The sequence below is a fragment of the Vidua macroura genome, chromosome 7 (genome assembly GCF_024509145.1).
Source record: "Vidua macroura isolate BioBank_ID:100142 chromosome 7, ASM2450914v1, whole genome shotgun sequence".
Taxonomy (NCBI): domain Eukaryota; kingdom Metazoa; phylum Chordata; class Aves; order Passeriformes; family Viduidae; genus Vidua; species Vidua macroura.
This window is the reverse complement of record NC_071577.1, coordinates 9593868-9613711: the sequence shown is the minus strand read 5'-3', so window position 1 is coordinate 9613711 and position 19844 is coordinate 9593868. Positions and strand designations below refer to the sequence as shown.

Genomic DNA, 19844 nt, shown 5'->3' with positions numbered 1-19844 from the left:
GTGAAAACAGACAAGCAACTTGTAAAGTCAACATGAACACTTTTCATCAGGAGACACTCTGACTCAAAATCTGGAAACAGCATCAAGGATTTTAATTTTTTTTTTGTTAATTTTTTTTGTTTTTTGCTTAGCAGCAGTAGAATGCAGCACAGCTGAGCCCAGTCACACAAGAAATCCCACAGAGCATTTCCATGCTCTCGTGCAATTTTTCACTCACTCTTACTTACCTTGAAAACTCTTACCTTCATTGCCAAGTGTAGTTGGTCATTTTGCATCCCAGTTTTATCAATCACAAATTATATGTGATCACATCACTATTTTACAGGGTTCAAGTGTTTCAAAAACTTAGATTTATTCTGGCTTTTTCATAGTATATAAGGTTACAAAAACAGGGGAACCCCATTCTGCATTGTTTACCCTGTAGGTGACTTTAATCTGCCATTATGGGGGCTCTCTTCCACCACAAAAACCATAGCAAAGTATGTACAGAAGAGATATTGTTCTAACATACCCTAAATATTAATGAAAAGGAGAAAAAAAAAATCTCATATTTCCAATCTATCCAGGCCCTTCAAATAAGTTTTGTTGCTTTTTCTCCCCTAGTGAACCATATTATCTTTAGAGCCTTATCCTATTGCAGTGCACACAGAAGGATTTTGTGTCTTTTCAGTGTCAAGGATTGCTTTATTGGAAAACACTGAAGTTCCTTTAAAAAACCCCCCAAATACAAGAGCACCAAAATATTTAAAATACACAATAATTTTCCAAAACCAACCAATTTAGATCCCTAGAGAACTCATTCAGTTATTTTCAGAAAAACATGCTCAAAATATTCCAATTCTAATATGGTGCAGAAGCTTCAAAAAGCATCTTGTTTTTACTGAATCCAATGCTTACAGAATACAATCATAAAAAAATAAAACTTGCCACAATTTAAATGTCACACATGGTAAAACCTAAGGTAGCTTTTAGAAGTACTCAAGTTGAACAGAATTTCTGAGTTTCTTTTTGATCAGAGAAGCTTGCGTGTAGCATGAAGTTGCAAAGGAAACTGAACCAATGAAAATTCAAAAGGGTCTATCCTAAGACTCCTCTTTTGGGTAAGTTCTTATAAGGAGATTAATTTATAAAGGTTTTATCAAGAAGCATTTAGAAAATATGGATGAGTGTCATGCCTTCCAATCAGTATTAGAATAAAAGCAGTTAGCGAAAGAACTTTTGTAATGTACAGAACTTTTGTAAAGTACAGCTTCCTTCTGGAAGCCTTTATCAGATATGCAACTTAGGCAGGTTTTTAACATGATACAAACTACTAGAAATTAGGATAAATGCATGGAACCTGGAGCTTGCAGCAAGCAGCATTGTGGACAAGGCTCACTGTGGTTACCTACTCTGTGTGAGGCAATATTCCTTGCTTCTGGCACACTCCAACAGCTCCAAGAGCAGTTCTTGGGGACTGCAGACATGGCAAATCTCCTTCTTGGCAGCCCTCGTGCAACCCTGAGATAGCATAAAAAGTGATGGGGCAGAACGAGAGAAGTTCTCGCATCAGTTAAGCTTCACAAAAAATGCAGTGTGGCTGAACTGCTTAATGTTGGCACAAGATGATATTTTATTCCCTTTTGATTTTCTTCTAGACTTCCTTCCTTCCTTCCTCATCTGTTTCTGCTCCTTAATCTTTATTGCAAGGCATAAGCTCTGCTGAAATAAACAGTGGAAAACGTGAAGGAAAAAAAAAAGAAAAAAAGAGTCTAAAGGCCGAAATCTGCTGACTTTGGTTACTATCATTCATATAAGACATAAAATAAGTTCAGTCCATTCCAGAGTCCACTTTAGGACACTTAACCAGAACAGTTAGTTATCCGCAACTATATAGAAATTAGATTCTTGGGAAATTTCTTGAACATAAAAGTTACATTACATATTCATATGTCTGGAAAGCTTTACCCCATGACCCACATGAATTAGATATTCACTCCATGAATCCTACTGTGTCTTGTACTTCTAGAAAGTATTTTGATCTGATGAATAAATAAATGTGCAGTTTCTTTAATCTGTGCACCACCAGTGGCTGAATGCTGAATCATCCCAGGAAGGCAGCACGTATTAAAAATGTCAGGCTTTCCCTCAGACAAAGCACTGCCTTATCCTTCTGAAATAACTGAACAAACCCAGACACTTGAAATCCTGGTCTCTATTTCATTTATGACAACAACCAGTACTTTTCACCAGCTCACAGTGCAACTCGTGCCTCAGTTTCCCATTAAGAATTTGTCTAAAAAGAAAAGCAGGCTAATGAAGTACCAAAGCTTACTTGCTGCCTTTTAGCTGAAGCTCACCAAACACCTACCAGTAGGCATTTTCAGTTGCATTTTAAAACATATGGTCAGTTATTCTGGGGGTTCTTCACATGTGACTTCTGCATCCTCTAATTTTAGAAAGCAACAACAAAACCCAAAGTGTGAAAATAAGGAAACTGAGAGCTTGCCTGCAATTTTCAACACATCTCCTGTCTTTAGAGGGTGTCCAAAGGGTGACAATCTCTAGTGACAGATGAGATACAGTGCAGAGAGGGGCTCTGTGTTAAAGCAGAGGTTTCTCAGGCAGTGACAGTCTCCTCTTTTGCAGAAGGGACTCTTTTTGTGAAGCTGAGTTGCTTGGTGAGAATGAGACCATGCTTAGTTCCACAAATTGAAAATTAATCATCAAATGAAGTCTCAGAGCCAGCCCCATTCCTTGGCACATTCAATCACCTCTGGGGTTACACGACCACGCTTCTGCAAGTGTGAGAATTTCTCCTTTTTTTCCTTTCCATCTCTGAAGCCAGAATGGAATATAATTCCTTTCACCACATGAAGGATTTGGTCTTTACCAATCTGAGCAATTTGATCAATTTTATGTTTAGCACAAATCCCATCTGTCACATGGAAGGGCAAGAGCCACTTGCAGACCCATTGGAAGTAAAGATGAGTTAGGCCAAGAACATCCTGCACTGATGTTCAGTGATTTATCAAAGGTTAAAAAAAGAAAACACCAACTCACCATATTTCAGCTGTTTGACTTCAGAATTCTAACCTGAGCAGCTCATTTACTCAGGTATACCGTGATAGGCAGGTAGGAAGAAAAAAAATAGTTCATATCATAGGAAAACAAGGAACGTAAAGCAAGGAATCCTGCTTCTAGGTGTTAATATAGCTTGGTAAGACAGGCCAGGAGAGTTGCTGGACATTCAAGTGGAACCAAAATCTACTATTACATGTCCAGATGTGATACAGCCACAGTTAGCATGGTCAGCAGAATGATCACAGTCTATAGAAGAAAAAAATAGAAATGGAAAGAAAAGGCATCCAAAAGAAAGAAAAAAGTGTTGACAAAATGGGCAGCATGAAGCTGCTCTGGTATTTTATTATTGTTGCAATTTACAAGTAAAAAAAAAAAGGTCTTGTTCCTGACTCATTGGCATCATATCTCTAATCTAGTAGATGGTGTTTCTCTCTCTCTGTAACAAGACAACTTCCACAACCAACACTGTGTTGTGAGCAGCAGCAGCATCCCCCTGCCCCTGACCAGAGCAAGAGAGATTGCCCAGGCTCCTCTGACTGCTCCCAGCCAGGTATTTTCAAAGCAGCAGTGGAGATGAAGCACGAGGTGCTGCTGCTCTGCCTGTGAGAGAACACTGACAGCCACAGGGAGGGACAGCTCGTGCTCACAGCTCACAGGAGATGATGATATGTGCTCCTTACCTGCCAGCACCCATTCCCATGGATGCCCAAGCCCCATTCCCACAATCCAAGTGCTTAGATGGATTTTGAGCATCAGCTTGGAGGGAAGTTTTACAAGGGAAGAAATTACCAGATGGTTTAAGATCAATTCTCTCAAAAGCACTGACACAATCTGCAGCAGCCTGTGCCATTAACACACTTGGGTTACAAAGACTGTTTTCTCAGGCTCAGGAAAACTTCAATTATTATCCTTCCCTCCTTAAATAGTCAGTCAGCAGCCAAATATATTGAGCAGAGAAGTATGGGGGGAAAAAAAGGCAAAAAGAAAATTCAATTAAATCCAGGAAGCACTGAAGAGTTACTCCCTAATTGTCAGTATTATACAGCTGCACCTAGAACAAGATTTTTCTCTGCTGATTGCAGATTAGCCCAAACTCAGTAATAAAAGGGATTGGAGTCATTCCCTATCTGAGATCAGATCCTTTCCAAAGGTGACTTTTGACCCATCCCAGCTCTAAACCCTCTTTTGTGGCAGATCCAGCCCAATATTTAAGCACCACCCCACCCTACCTTCCAACTGGCCATTTTAGTGAATGAACACTGTGTTCTAGGAGGCAATTTATTTAAAAACATTTATTTTAGGCAAAATTAAACAGACATTTGAGATTACATAGAAATACAGTTTCCAATTGGATCACATAAAAATTAAAAATGCACTGTTGTGTTGATTTAATATTTTTGTATGTATTGACCAGGTATATAAGATTTAACCATGCCATTTGCAGTCAACTATCATAAAAATCAGTAACGAAAAAGGTTTCTTAAAATGTGCAAATATTATTTTAGTGTTACCATTGATAATAAATGACCACTAAATAGATGCTTATTATGTAAAGCTTTTTAAGGTACAATAAAAATACAAATTCTATTTGTTAAAAAAAGCCATTGCTATGGCTACTAAACATCCTCATTATACAAATTCGAAAATACTATATGACAAACAAAATTATAAAGACTTTTCTTTATGAAACATATACTATTCTATTTGTTAGTGATTTCATATATTTTTATATATATATATTTCTCTATAATACTCTATATGAATGATGAACTCAGAATAAGAGAGAGGAAGACAAATGTATTGTAGGATGATAAGGCCTCAATTCAGCAAGGTACCTGAGGATGTGTCAAACCCAGCAAAGGAACAATCCCATTCTTTTAGAGGACTCCAAAGGTACATGCACAAGTACTTTGTTGAACAAGGCATAAAAATACTCCTGATGAAATTGAAAAATGTGGTTTTGGTGCAAACTGTGACTGTTAAGGACAAAATTATAAGTGTCAGCAAAAAGCCTCTCATAAAAAAAAAATCTGAAAGTTTTGGGGCGGGGGGATTTCCACATTTGTATGTTTTGAAGGGAAAATACTAGAGGTTTGAAAGTTTTTGAATTGAACTCATGATGATAATTTTCTGAGATAGATTTAAGATGGTGTTTTATTGCTTATGAGAAAGATTAATGAAGGTTATGCATAGACATGTCAGCATTCATCTCACCAGCAGCTGAGAATTTTGGTGTGCAGGTATTTCTGTAACATAAACAACCAGTGGGTACAAAGGACTTACTAATAGTTGATTCTCTGCAGAAAGCCTCAAAATTAAAGACACAGAACATTAAAGAAGAGACTAAAAGAATTATACTCAACAGAGCCTGGCTGTAAACACTCAGGTGTTGAAAGTAATTACAGAACTGAGCCCAGTGCCTGCTTATACACAAAATTACATAAGTTCCTAAGTAAATGCAAGACCATAATCTTCCTTTTAAGTTATGGCTAGCATGTAATGGATTCCAAGGTACATACTTTACACTTCAGCTATAAAATATCAAAACAAAGGGTGGTTGCTTTGCCATTCTGCAATTTAGCAGTTCTTCTAGGCTCATTAAGCACTAATTAGCAGAATAACAACTTGTTAGTTTCTAAAACATGAATGAAGGACCTAAAATCTGGATTTTATAAACCAATGACAACATATGTACAGGATAGTAACCACACACAGTGATGGAAACCAATCACGCTGCATCCAGATTTACTTTTGAAACATATAGTAATGGTTAGTATTTTATGCTTTCTTCACTGCAAATTGAAATTTTTGTAGCAGATATTAATAATTTTACTGCTTGAATATTAAATAATGCCTTAAAAGCATAATTTCAAAATGCTGCCAGGTAAAGTATTATGTAGAATTCATGCCTGCACATTTGCAGAGAGAGGTATGAGTGACCTTTCTGAAGAACTTCTCCAAGCTAATAGTCATAAAGCATAGTAAACTCAGGCCAAAATGTGACAGAAAGAAACACAACAGCGTAATTTAATCCATAATTCATAAACAAATACAACTTTTTACATTTGTACAGGGAAAGATTGGAAATAAGTTGATTTTTTACAGAAGCAAGCCTCACAAGAGTTTACATGTTGAAAAAAGCGATTTTTGGCACATGGATAGTATCTGTGAGTACATGTTCAGAAATAAAAAAAACCCACTGCGGAGGAAATTCACATTGACTTTCTTGGCATCAGCACCTGCTGTCTAGTGGGTCAAGACAAAATACTGTGCCTTCAAGAGTTAATCCCATTTTGAACCCCTCCTGCAATGAAACAAGACATCATTAGTAAAGAGCCAAGTGAGTTCTGGAGGATTACATTCTCCTTGTAAAAACATTTAAATCCAAGCATATCTTTAGGCAGACAAACTGCAATGATACTTCAGCCTGAATTCACAAATATTTACATTATTTGGTCAGCCACTTTTTAGCAAGTCTTAGTGGTTAACTCATAAAAGATGTACACCATACAACAGCATAGCTACAGTATGTACATAAAGTGAAGAAAATACTATAGAACAGCAATATTGAATATTCTTGTACAGAGGTCAACAGAAATCCAAACAAGTTTGACTTGCACCATGTTGAGTAAAATTCAAGATTTATGTTGAAAAATGCAGCTATACATGGGCATTTTACTGATATGAGGTGTCTCCTGTGTTCTGCTGTAAGAGCAGCCCAACAAGAAGTGCTGACTACCCCACCTCAGAGGGTTGCTCTGAACTGCTCCCAGTCCAGTTAAATTGACAGGGCTTTACTGCCCACTGCTATCTGAGCTTCATGAAAAAGGCAAATAAAATCATACTTGCTCAACTGCAAATGAAAAAACTGTGCATTTTAAAGGCATGTAACTCAGTAAAATAAAACACAGTGATATTTTGAAAGTGCAATGAGTTGCTTTAAAAGTTCAGACCAAAATTCCTGAGTTTACTGACATTCATTTTATTATTAGAAACACAAAAAAAGATTATAAGCTGGATGCTACCACCTCCTCTAAAAAAAAAAAGAAATTAATTTTACAAATACTTTTTTTCGTACACTTTCATACATACTTGGCTTGCTAAAGGTACTTCATTCACACCAGTCCTAAAGGAACAACTACTGCACTTTTAATAGAGGAAAACCACTCTTATTTTCATTTCTCTTTTTGCATTAAAAGAAGCTGAATAATTGTGGCTTGATCCTCAAAAGTCACCTTGAAGTCAAGAAAATTTCAGTCTGTTGGGTGAAAGCACTTTGAAGGTTTAAGCAATTGGAAATGGGGCTCTGACTAGAAATGCCATGAGAACATCTATTCCAGTGGCAGCTGTCACAGTGAGACACTGAGTGTCTCAGTTCAGTGAGAGTGCTGATTTTGTGTTATGAAATCAATAACAGGTCCTTTCATCAAGAAAATATCTTGTAAACAAGATAAATCTTTTTGTAAAACCATCTGTATGGGGATTAGGCACAAACTCAGGTCTTTTCCTCACATGCACAGCAGTACCTCAAGACCATACCTTTTGGGTTTAGAAGATAAATCTCACGTCAAACCAGCTTAATTTCAAACAAATTCAAACCACAGGTTAACACTTGAAAAGTGTATGAATATCTAATAACCCTGCTAGCTACTGCTATCAGGAGAATAATGTGGAAAAACAGAACAAACCTCCTGGCAATAGTTACTAAATGGTCTGAGAATTTCCAAGCAAAAGCTGCATTTTCCTAAAGGGAGATCCATACTGAGCAAGTAGCAGCACTGTGGTGTAAACATTTAACTGTGCTACCCAGTTTGCTCTACCTGGGTGACACAGTGCTGCCAAGACTCACTAGTGTGTTTAAGATTTTTTCCTTTTTTTTTTTTTTCTCTGTATTTTCTGAAGAATTTAAAGGAAGAACATTCATTGCAGAAGATATTTCAAGTGAACAGTAGGTGAAATTCCAAGTGAAACACAACCTGTTACAAACAGACAGTGTTCATTTCCTCAAAGGGTGTATTAATTGATGTAATTGCAGTCAAAGGAGGACTGCTTACCCAGAAGGAGAATTCAGAGAATTAGCCCTAGGGTCTAATCTGTTACATTTTAAACCCTGCAGTTGCAGCGTGCCTAGGATGCTCAATTTCTGAAGTATCTGAAGGCTGCTTCCAGTTTTGAGCTTATAAAGGGACACAGCAACAAGGGATTGTTGGTGCTTCAAGCTGAGGATGCTCAGTGAGCTCCAACAGCAGAACATCACCAACAACTGGTTTGACAAGGATAGAGACCTTCATCCTGAGCCAGCCAGAGCCTTCACTGAACATCCATCCCATTGCTGTCCTGCCCACTCTTATTTTTATCTTATTTTTATCTTATTTTTATCTTATTTTTACTGTTAGGCACAGTTTGCTGATGTCTTCAGTGGCTTCACTTCCAATGCCCTTTTTCCAGCAAGCAAAGAGCAAATCAGATGATGCATTTTGGAAGTACACTCATCTCACTGCTCTCATGTTAAGCATGTCAAGTTTTTTCCACACAAACTGGTATTTTGTCACTTAGCACTTTGCTTGTGTTTGCTATGACTTGACTTCGAAATATTTCCACTTTCTTGAAGAACCGTGGCCTCCTTGACCTTTCCTTCTGCAGCTTCACTCCAGCCACTTCCCCCCACCCCTGTTTAGTCCTTCTCAAGCTGTGATATTTTGCATTTAAAACAATTAAATTTCCACATATTTGCAATGTGCTAATCCATTCAGAGATTGCTGCTCTTTATGGATCATAATGATTAAAAAAGCTTTTTAACTTTATTACCAAATTGAACTGTCTGTCCTAAAAGCAATCAGTGCTGTGGTTGCCAGGTGCTGTTGGCAGTTGCATTCCTCAGAACAATGGCTCATGCACGTTCCTGTCTGTAACAGGGACATGGCATTTCCATGGTCACTTCTGAGCCACACCAAACCCACGACCATCAATGTCAGAACCTGCACTTCCAAGCAGGCTCAAACTTCCATGACAACCACAAGGCCAAAAAGCCCAACAGCTTAGAGAGGACGTCAAAGCAATCCAGGTGGCTAGCTGGGCATTCCTTTCATTAAAGGGATGTAAAATCTAAGTTTGTTTCCTCTTGGATATTTAAATGGAGGACATGAAGCACATAGGAATATAAACAAAGGAAAGCTGCACTGTCTAAATCAATATTCCTAAAAAAATAATTGTAACCCTCAAAAGGGAAAAAATGAATCAATATCTCCATCCAGCAGATTCCCTGGCAAAGTGATTGTGATTTCCAAAGATGAGGAAGGCAAAGACTTCAGATCTCCCACAGCCATCACTACTCCTAACCCCTCAGGTTCAGCAACATAACTCCAAATTCTTAGTTAATTTTTAGAATCTCCAAAACTATACTTTGGCCAACACACAATTAAAAATAAAATCCAATCAGCTGCAGTCAAGCAAGCCATGGGCAGGCTTTAGGAGTACAGTCTCCTTTCCATGCAGAGTAGAACTGTTGTTGATGCAGGCAACAGTTCTCATGGCAGTGCAGAACACTGAGTGCCACATGTGCTTTTAGGACTGCAGTTCCTGTCTACACCTGAGCTGCACAGGGCTACCCAGTGCTCTGGCCCCCAGGGAAAGCTGCTCTCTGATCATTACAGAACAGCACATGCCAGCTTTTAACTCTCAGCATCTACAGTTGTAATAGTCATGAAATCAGTTGCAATGATGCAGATTACAAATTATGATTTTATTTTCCCCTGATAAACTTGACTAATGTGTTAGGAAATTATTTTTAATGACCTATAGAGTCAGCTTATTGGTAAACATTATAGTTTATGTATATATATAAAATGCATCACTAATTTTAATCCACAGCACTTAAAATATTTTGCCTTGTGAAATTCAAACCCTTCAGCTTCTAATAATGTGTGTTCTTAGCATAACTCTGCCTGTTCATTAAAACCCATGTACTTTAAAGTTTCAGGAAACAGAAACTTCACACAGTCAAAAAAATCTCCCTGATTTGCTGATTTTCAGGGAATGCTGAAAAAGGCCACCCCATGGCACTGGCCAGGAGAGGGAACAAGAGGGGCTATGAAGTGTGCATCTATATTGTGCCTTATTTTGTTGTGTTCATGTCCTCCTCAAGGAGCTTTTTTACTTTAGAGGCATTTTAACACAAGGACTGAGCAGTTTAGCTGCCTACTAAGTAATGGTATTGTACTAAGGGATATGACTGATGCCCTAAAGAGAGGAGCAAAGCTTGTTTTCACTCAAAACAACTAAAACCCAATCCCTCTTCCAAAACCAGCCTTTTTTTTTGATTCAAGGATGTGTACTATTCTGGTTAAAACCAGCAAGCAGTAGGAACTTGCACTTTATCAGAAGATAAATTAGCCAGAGTCAATCTTATGGCTCAGAAGTTCACTCACTTATCACTTCACAGTGACTTCACTCAATGACCTTAAGTCAGCACAAACCCAACGAAGCAATGACAAATTTACATATCTCTAAGAAGAGCATTTACAGAGCTGAGCATAACTTATTTGAGATGGAAAGATGTCAAGTCTATTGACTGCTTCAGGGCATGCAGGGAGAATGGCTTGCAGCTCCTGGAAGCTGTCTGATATTAACTACCTTGAGATTTTAATAAATTATAGCAGCTGCTGCTGGTGTGATTCATGATCCAGGGAAACTTCTCCTCACTGCAAGATTTCTGGGAAAGTAGACATTCATTTTATTAATGTCTAGACACAGTCAAAGTAAAGATGAAAATATGTTTCAGCATAAGGGTGCAGGGAAACAGGAGGTTGGACAGTCATCAGAGAGAGGCCTGAGCTATAAAAGTCACATCTCTGCAAATGTTTGAGTTTTAAGCTCTCCAGAAAGATCAACAGAGATTGGACTGAGAAATGGAATAGAAAGCTCAACTGTGAAAGTTGGATCCTCACTGAAGTTCAAAAATAAGTGTTCCCGTAGAGGCCAGGGAACTTCATCTGATCTCATTAAGTTCAGAATGCAGGATGCAAAGGAAAAGCACCCATTACTCAAGTTTATTCTCCATTGCCTTTTCTGTGCTGTGCTCTCCTCTCCCACTTTGTTCCCAAAAGCACAAGGACAGATCAGGACAGCTTTTCTGCACACGGGGTGTGTGTGCTGAGGCACCTCACATGAAACAGGCTAAGAGAGTCTGGGCTGGGCTGCTCCAATCAGGCTGGCACATCCTCACTGCATGCTGAGCTCTATTCAACACCACGGTGCAGGACGTTTATACTTGGAACTATTTGCTGTCTGTAAAACACTTACCTTCACAGATCTAATGGAATACAAAATTACTGAAACCCAGGCTGTGCTTCCATAATGCAAAGATGACAGACTCATTCACTGCATTTCAGAAAAGAAGAGAGGCCCACATTTCTCTTCCACGTTTCTCGTTGTTGGATTTCCAGAGCTTGTTAGGTTCTGTGCTCTCACCTTCCTCAAAGGCTGTGTCTAACAGCTGTTGAGACTAGCACAGCTGCTTCTGCTCCTTGAAAAGTTTTAAATCATTATGTCCAAACAAAGACTTGCTCTCAAACTGAGATTGCACTAACACAATCTCTGTACTAAAGGTTTTTGTTCTAAAGGTGACAATCTGCTAATGACAACTGGAGATTTCACAAGTACACATGGAAAACAAACAGCCGAGAAAACAAAGGCTTAGTATTAGCACCTGGCAAGACAGAGTAAAGAAAACAACCATCAGCTGTCCCTAACTTAGAGATTGTAGGCCTCTAAAAATGAAAACAGCCCTGACTCAGAGTTCTATACACAAAACATAAATCTTGAAATTTTTATGCATAAACAAATATACATAAAAATAGAAACACAAGACAAACACGTGCACATGACAAACACGTGCACATTTCAATTGTAATTGCTTTAAATACCATTATTAAAATATGATATACCAACCATCGCTGACGCTGTGCACCCAGGAAAGCACAAGAAGATAAAAGAGACATTAGGAAAAGCATGTTTCAATCTGTATTTTGCACCAATCACACAGTAAAATAACTGTACAGTCTTTGCTTTGGCTCAGGTTAGAATATGGGGCTTTTTTATACCCTTTCAGTAGTACACGTGTTCTCAGCTGGATCATAAATGTCAAGTCTTGTGCCTACATAAAGGCCAACTAATTAATTTTTAGTGAATATAATTTTTAGCTGATATGCTGGGGGGGGGATTGCCTTTCCTCACAAGAGGACACAGTAACACCCTAATGCTCGGGAGTTTTGTTATTGAATGGTTGTCTCCTTTTTTTAGATCAAGAGAGTACAAACAATGATGGGAGATTTTAATTTCATGACTTCAAACATCTTTGATAAAAACGTTTACTATTCCATTCCCTGATGTTTTATGAGGTGACAGCACTCTGTAGTGTTATAGGCAAACAATTCCAAATATTGTCAAAATATTACCAAAATAGGAACTCTTAATATGTGACATTTAAATATTGACATACTGTTATTAGTGGTAACCACAGTTGCTACAATTTATTTTTCCCTAAAACAATGGAAATGTTAATATATCAATGGGAGGTGCTGTAAGATTTGGGGTTCGTGTTCAAGGGCTTGGAACAACATTATGGCATTCACAAAACACCAGCATGCTGTTGGAATTGCAAAGAAGACTTGCAGTTTTGGCTTTTAGCTGCTCTTTGAAATTATATGGGGGACTAAGAAGCTAAATTTCTTATTTCACTGTGAGTAGAGTTTGTCAGTGGAACCATCCTGAACTGACAAAGAAAAGAAAATGTACTCTGGAAAATGAAATGGTATTTCAATCTTATTTAAACCATTTAAAAAAGCCTCTGCTGCTCTCTAGGCAGGAGAGAGGAAGAAAAGGAGCCCAAGAGCAAAAGCTCTTGGACTTTGTGGGCTCCTAAGAGACAGGAGGGCTGGAAACTCTGGGAACACTTTCTGCTGAGGAGCCAGGATCCTAGAAATTCAAGTTTCCATTATTTCCAGCCTTTACTTTTGCTGGCAGGCTGCTTTAAAAATACTAGAGATAAGCTGGCAAGAAACTAGAAGTTTTGAAAGCCTGACTGCAGAGAATAATTTGTTCCAAAACTTCAGAACTTTCTCCTGGAATTGTTTCACAATTGGGTCAATAACTGAATGGACAATGTTGAGTGTTTCAGAATTTTCTGATACAAACACAACAGTTCAGAATTCTTGAATCAATTCTCCAGAGTTTAATTGCCCCAGGGTGCCATAATACCGTTTTTAAAGGCAGCACAAAATTGCCATGGCCTCAGAAGCACCTAAGTCTGCCCGATGCTGAGAGAAAACAAAGTGATGCCACTGAGGGAAAGAGGAGGCTACATTGGGATGGTGGAGATTGCTGCAGCTGGAGATCAAGGGATCTGGAGGGCTCTTGGCTCAGCTCATTTTTTCAGCTCTCTCAGTCCCTTCTCAGGTAACAGTTCCCAAACCATTTTGGTTACACTGCTGAGAAAGCCTTCATTAGTGTAGCCGACTGTATTGGTACCAGGTGAGGCACTTGAGGCAAACCCAAACTCCAGCTCAAAGACCAAGAGATAAACTTACAGAAGGAATAGTCAGAAATAGGGGTTTGTCTCTGCATTAGTGTGTGCTTTGTGGAACACGTTTTCAGAATATGGTAAGCACGTATTTCAAGAATAGGCACAGAGCCATCAAAACCCACGTAAGTCAGTAGTTACCTGCATCTCATCTAGTTTGGACTGAATGTCTGGAGGGAAATCTCCTGCTCCACAGCTAAAAGGGTCAAAAGGTTCTGCTCCAAAAAGGTCTCTCTCTGCAAAGACAGAAAAGTGAGTCACTGGGAGAACAGGTATGGGCTACGACAGCAGCACTCTGAAAAAGCCACCTCACATCTCCTTCTGAGCTGAGGAACAGCACCACCAGACACACCACTCATTAACCACAACTTTTAACATCCCAACTTGCAAGCCAGGCAGTTTCCCAAACATTAATACTCAAATATTTTTCCAAGAACACCACTGGACTTCTGTTTAAGCCTCTCTTTATCTTCCTTTAATGCTTGTGCCTTCTAGAGATCCGCTGAGAAGCTGCTGCTCTTGGGAGACGGCATCATATACTGACGTGTGCTCTGGAGTCTGTGTGTAGAAGGAGTTTCAAAAATGAAGAGGAAGCAACTGGACATGAGTTGCCAAATTTCATCTCTACGTCATGTCAACAACAAATTATCAACCAACTAATCTTTGTGTCTCCTGTCTGCCACTCCTCAGGTTAAGGATGTTTTTGTGAGACAAGCGAATACTCTTACGCAGGCAAGGCCTTTGTTTGAAACAGTTCCTTAATGAACAGCTAGCAGTAATTAAAACTAGAAACCATCAGAGTTTTAAAAACTTGGAAAAGATCACATCAAGAAAGAAAAAGTAATTTAAAAAAACCCCAAAAAACCAAAACAGGACCATGAATTGTCACTTAAGCTAAAATTCCACTAAATTTGGGTGCATAAATAGAATGAATGCAAATTTCTCTTTCTCAATACCAGAAGTTTCTGACTTTTTGTTAACTGCAGTTTGCATTCTAGTGGTCAAAGGGAGAGGAGGTGTTTCTTTTTTTCATCTGGGTAAGAAGAAACACCTCCAATACAATTGGGTTCTTTTTTCATATTAGACCAGCATAGATCTTTATATCTGCCTGGTCAAATATTTTTTGATTTTTCAGGTTTTCGGCGTTTTTCCCTCCTTCTTAGTAATAGATTTTTCTTTCCTACACTTAAAGGCTCCATCTCTTGACATTTTTCCCATCTCACACTGGATTAAACTAGAGCAGTTAAAAAAAAATTTTGCTAACCCAACCCACTGACTGCAGAATCTACAGAACCAAGTTCCTACAGCCTTGTCATTGGTGGAGAGAAAACCAGAACCATTAGGAGATATCCTTTCTCCTAACTTTCATGGCTGCCTAGCAAGAAACCTGACAAGCATTCTGCCTGCCTCAAAACAATTTTAGTTTTAGAGCGTGGCAGTAAGGGAGCAATAGTAACCCTGAATTGATTGGACAGTTAGGCACAAAATTCACCCTTAACTCCTGAGGTCTGGGTGGCAATTAACTGCTGGACCCAACTCCCCCATTGCAGTGTTCCCAGTCCCCTCATCAGTGGTGCAGCACCTGCTTACAGCTGCACAGCTGGTTTGATTTTGGCATCCTTAGAGGCAGAATTTTACACCTGTGTTCTCTGGGGTCTTCAACAGTTATTGTGCATATCAGTCTGTCAGGGCTTTGCCCTTATCATTTAGGCGTTATCAGGCTGCACAGCAGGCATTTTAAATAACTGGCAACTACTGTCATTTGCTGCCACAATAAAGTACAGAAATTCCCATCATAAAGTACCAAAATTTGACCAGAACTTTAATTGATTACATATTTAAAAAACTGTGGCTAAACAGCTACAAACTGTCACACGGGACCAGGAGATGGCCCAGATAAGAGAGCCTTATTCCAAGAGTCCACTAGAGCCAAGCAGAAATCCAGTCTTTCCTGGCAAAGGCAGACCACCTGCGTGCAAGAGAGACTTTAACTCGGATAATCTAATGTAAAAATTAGGTTCTCCCTCATCCTTTGCCTCTTTCACTGCCAAAATGGGTCTGCTCCAGTATAACCAGTGTCCTGAAATGCTCTGATGCTCCTAGCAAATAACCTTCAGACATGTAGCAGCTTTGACTTGCAATCTAACCTCAACTGGGCAAAAAAGTGATTCTGCTTTATAACCCTCAACAGTCTGTGGTTCATTATGTAGGTCCATTTTCTTTCTTTTTACCTTTAAAAGGAGCTGACAGCTTTCTCTGTGGTCAGACAATTGAAAGAAGACAGTTCCAACACCAGGGCTTAGCAAACTTTCTATGAATGTATTTAGGAAAAAATGGTGAAGGACAAAACTTCTGCATGTAATTTGTATTGAATTATGTTTTATGACTATTTTTAAAAGCAAGTCTCTTGTACACTATTATGGCTTTTATCTCATTCATGCCTCATTATTGGGCTTTTATTAATGAAAGCCTTTTTGAGCTCATTAGCAGGAGAACAGCAGAAGTTTTAACTCCTTTAATGTCACTCCTTTCTTTAATGTGAAAGATTTCCAAATTTATACTGTATACAAGGCAGAATGTAAAACCAACCAGAGTGTGACTTATTCCAAGTGACAGAGCCTAGTAAACCCTGCACAGAATCAAATTCAAAATAAAGAAGCATTACCTAGCTGGGTTTCTGGCTATCACTTGGGGAATTATCCCTATCATAACTTGCTATCCATTTCAGCTGAAGAAGCCCACAGAACAGCTGCTTTTCTGCATTTAAAGTTTGAGTGTTATAAGAGAGGCTGCACTGCTAGGAGTCAGGGAGGGACAAAGTTCCATGGAATATTTTCAGTAGCATTGTCATTATTTGCCTCGAGAACAAAAGCTGAAGAACTTGTAAAATGGAGAAATGTGAAGATTTCACCTCTGCTGGGCTGCACTATTCCTTGGGATATCCATAAGCTTATCCACCAGTGTTCATTCCACTCATGATGGGGGGGGGTTGCTCTGTTTTAGCACAGATGGCATAAATTGGTAACTTTTTATTTCAGGCCAGAGTATTTGCATGAAAACTAGCTATAACAAGAATATCTTGCCTGGCACGCTCCCCCAAATTACTGTAGCATAGACAGGCATTTCTTTCTCCAATAAACAGCAACCAGGAAGCCTTTGAAAATTATCCTTTCAAACAGTACAAATAATTTCCTTTCCCTTTCTCATTCATTTCTGGATGGAAATAATTTCACAGGCTACAAAATTGACCCACAAATTCAAAAGCCATGAAATGTTGATGCTTTAGATACTCAGCTCAGACCACAGGATAACATGAACAAGTAATAAATTCTGGGACCTGACATTCAGGAGAACAAACACATAATACTGGAGAATAGCAACCTGCACTCTATGATAAATTCAAAATTAGCAATTACTAAGCAAAAATACAAATATTTGGCTTTTCTGCTGCACTTGACATCCCAAACTCTACCTCAGCTCTCATCCAGGCACACAGCTATGCTGATAGATGCTTTGCCCAGATGGAGCAGCTGCGATGACAAAAATGAATTACACTGAGAGATAAGCACCCAAAGAAATATTTGGCATAAACTGAGACAGGGAAATCCAGAAAGCCTTTCCTTTAGCTGCAGGCTACTCCATATTTTTTTTTTCATTGGAAATTATTACATCCATTATTCTGACAAAATACTCTTAAATATCTGCAGAAAAAGAGCACCTTGGAGCAGATTTCTGCATCTGCCAGTTGTGACCTTGGATTGTTCATGGTGCATTTGTGTGAAATACATCTGGAACAACTCAATAGAGAATAATCCTCTACAGTACTTTTCTGAGATATGAAACTAATGCTGTGCCAACAAGAAATATAAGTTAATTCCTCCTTTAATGAAATAAAATTAATGAACTAATTCTGACCATTCAGTTAACTTACAAGAACATTTACAACCCCTTACGCCATGAAGAAGAAGCAGCATGCAATCTCTAGCATTGCATTTTTAGCTGCATTACACTATGTTGCAATTAGTACCTAAAGAGTCAGTGTGCATTTGACCAATCTGCAACAAAAGTTATGCCATTTTCTCCTTTAAATAGGTAAACCTCATTTGTTTGCTATTGCTGGTACAGCCAGTAGTGAACAGACATTTACTGAGCAGTCCTGTTGGAACACTGCTGAATACTAACTCAAAATCTCAAGAATGAATTCATTTTTAAAGCCTAAATGCTTTGGAAATAGCTGTCTTTCAAAAAAAAAATTAAAAAGGTCACTGTTGCTCTGCTCTAGTATTAAAAGATGGGGTATCTAAAATTACATGCTGTGAGCTCGGCAAAGCCAGAGGTACCATTTATCACCCCACAATTGTTTTTCCTGTGAAATTACCAAGGGAAGAACTGGTAAGCAAAATTCTATCTCTGGACATTTCTCTGTATGGGAAGCTGAACTGTCATCCTGGTGCCAGCAATGACCTATGGAACTACTCCTTGGAGGAATGCAAGGTATTGTTGCAGGTTTCCTACAAGTGTCCATGCCTTTCCAGGGCACTGTTATTTTTGGCTGGTTTCTTACTGGCCAGTGGGCAAGTAAGATGAACTTTGGCTTTTAAAAGCACATTTTGCTTAAGCAGCACAAGTGCCCTCCCTGGGTAACAGGCCCCACTTAGGCAAAAGGAATAAATGAGGTGATACTAACAAATAGATGGCAAACCCTCATCATTCCCCTTCTTCACTACTGAATGTGAGAAAGGTGAAAGTTACAAAATTATAAAATCCATCAAAATCACCCTGTAATTTCACCAAACCAGCTCTGCTTGAGCGTAGTGATAACAAAAGTAGAGATAGAAACAGGAAAAGATGATCTCAGAAAATGGAGACTCCAAACTTTGGCTCCTCTTGGTTGCGAGCCCTCTGACTTGTACTGGAGAAAGAAATGCCAGTTTGCTGGTACTGGCAGCAGTGACACCACAAAGCAAGGCATTATTGCACATTGTTACAGTAATGGGACATTGCACAGACTGAACAAGCTTATGGGAGCTGAACTTTCATCTGGGACAGTAAAGCCCTTGTTTGATGATAAAATATTCCTCTCCTGTTTCAATGACACTATGAAATATGCCAAAAAGCATTAACAGCTGATGAACACAGTAATTTTCAACACAGAAAGTACCATGACACAGACCGAAAGAGCAGGGATCAAAAGTATAAAGACCACGATGGGCTTTGTAATCTGTCCCTGAAGTGGCATCTCTGAACTATGTCATCTCAGCTGAAGGCAAATCTGTGAAGTGCAGAAGCAGCAACTACTTTAAACAATAGATACCACTGTTAATAAGCAACTTTTTTTTTATTTTATATTACAAACCCTACTGTCTAAACAATTACATAAATCCCATATAGCTGGAATTTTCAAGATCCCTCAAGACTGAGTGCTGACTCCCACAAGATTTCTATGGAACTGAGGTAGGACAATGGGTAAAAAAATAAAATCTTGACCTATAATTCAATTCAAGTTAAGTTGCTATTCTTGAAGCTCTATATGCACATTTAGATTTATTTTAGGCATTGCCTGTAGTTTCAGAGAAGCAATCTTTCAATTATTTATTGCAAACCCATAAAATTCTCTCAATAGAGCAGTTCTATTCTAATATTCTTTTAGAATATTCTAATATTCTTTTAAATTATATGAAAATACTAACTATACTTGATAGATGTAAAATTCTGTTAGCATATTTTTTGAGAATCCCGCAGCAATCCATTAATTATTTGAAAATATTCTCCTTAAAAAAAAACAGGGCTCTTTATTGAATTGAGAGCCTGAACATTTGCTTCTTAGAAGGTGACGGATATTCTGAGCAATGGAACCAAACAGTGCATCAGATATGGGCTTGGGGAGGGAAGACATTCACTGACTGAAGTTATAAAATGCATTTTTGTTTTTGTGCACAGCTCCCATTCACTGGGGAGTTCTAAAGACATGCCCCAAAACAGCACAATCTCCTCAAATGTGTTCATATGGTGGCAGGCAGTAACATAAATGTCCCTTATCCACTCTAAAATAGGCATCAGGAACAGAAGATACACTGACTGGAATTTCCACAAACTCTAACATCACTTGTGCACGTCCCACTCTCCTCTCCCTCAAGGGATTTCCAAAGCTTTTAAAAAGACTTTCTGGACTCCAAAAAGATTTCCAGTGAATTCAAGAACC

At 38.6% G+C, this 19844-nt stretch overlaps 1 protein-coding gene across 4 annotated transcripts in view; it reads right to left on the bottom strand.

The window, feature by feature from the left end:
* Positions 1–4336: 4336 nt before the first annotated feature.
* Positions 4337–19844, bottom strand: part of GULP1 (GULP PTB domain containing engulfment adaptor 1) — a 146519-nt gene continuing 131011 nt past the window's right edge. For all 4 annotated transcript variants that reach the window (XM_053982936.1, XM_053982939.1, XM_053982940.1 and 1 more), the window contains 2 exons: positions 13784–13878; positions 4337–6367 (listed from right to left, as the gene is read on the bottom strand). In XM_053982936.1, coding sequence (XP_053838911.1) covers positions 6296–6367; positions 13784–13878 — 167 coding nt within the window. In that variant the 3' untranslated portion in view covers positions 4337–6295. The remainder of the gene's footprint in view (positions 6368–13783; positions 13879–19844) is intronic.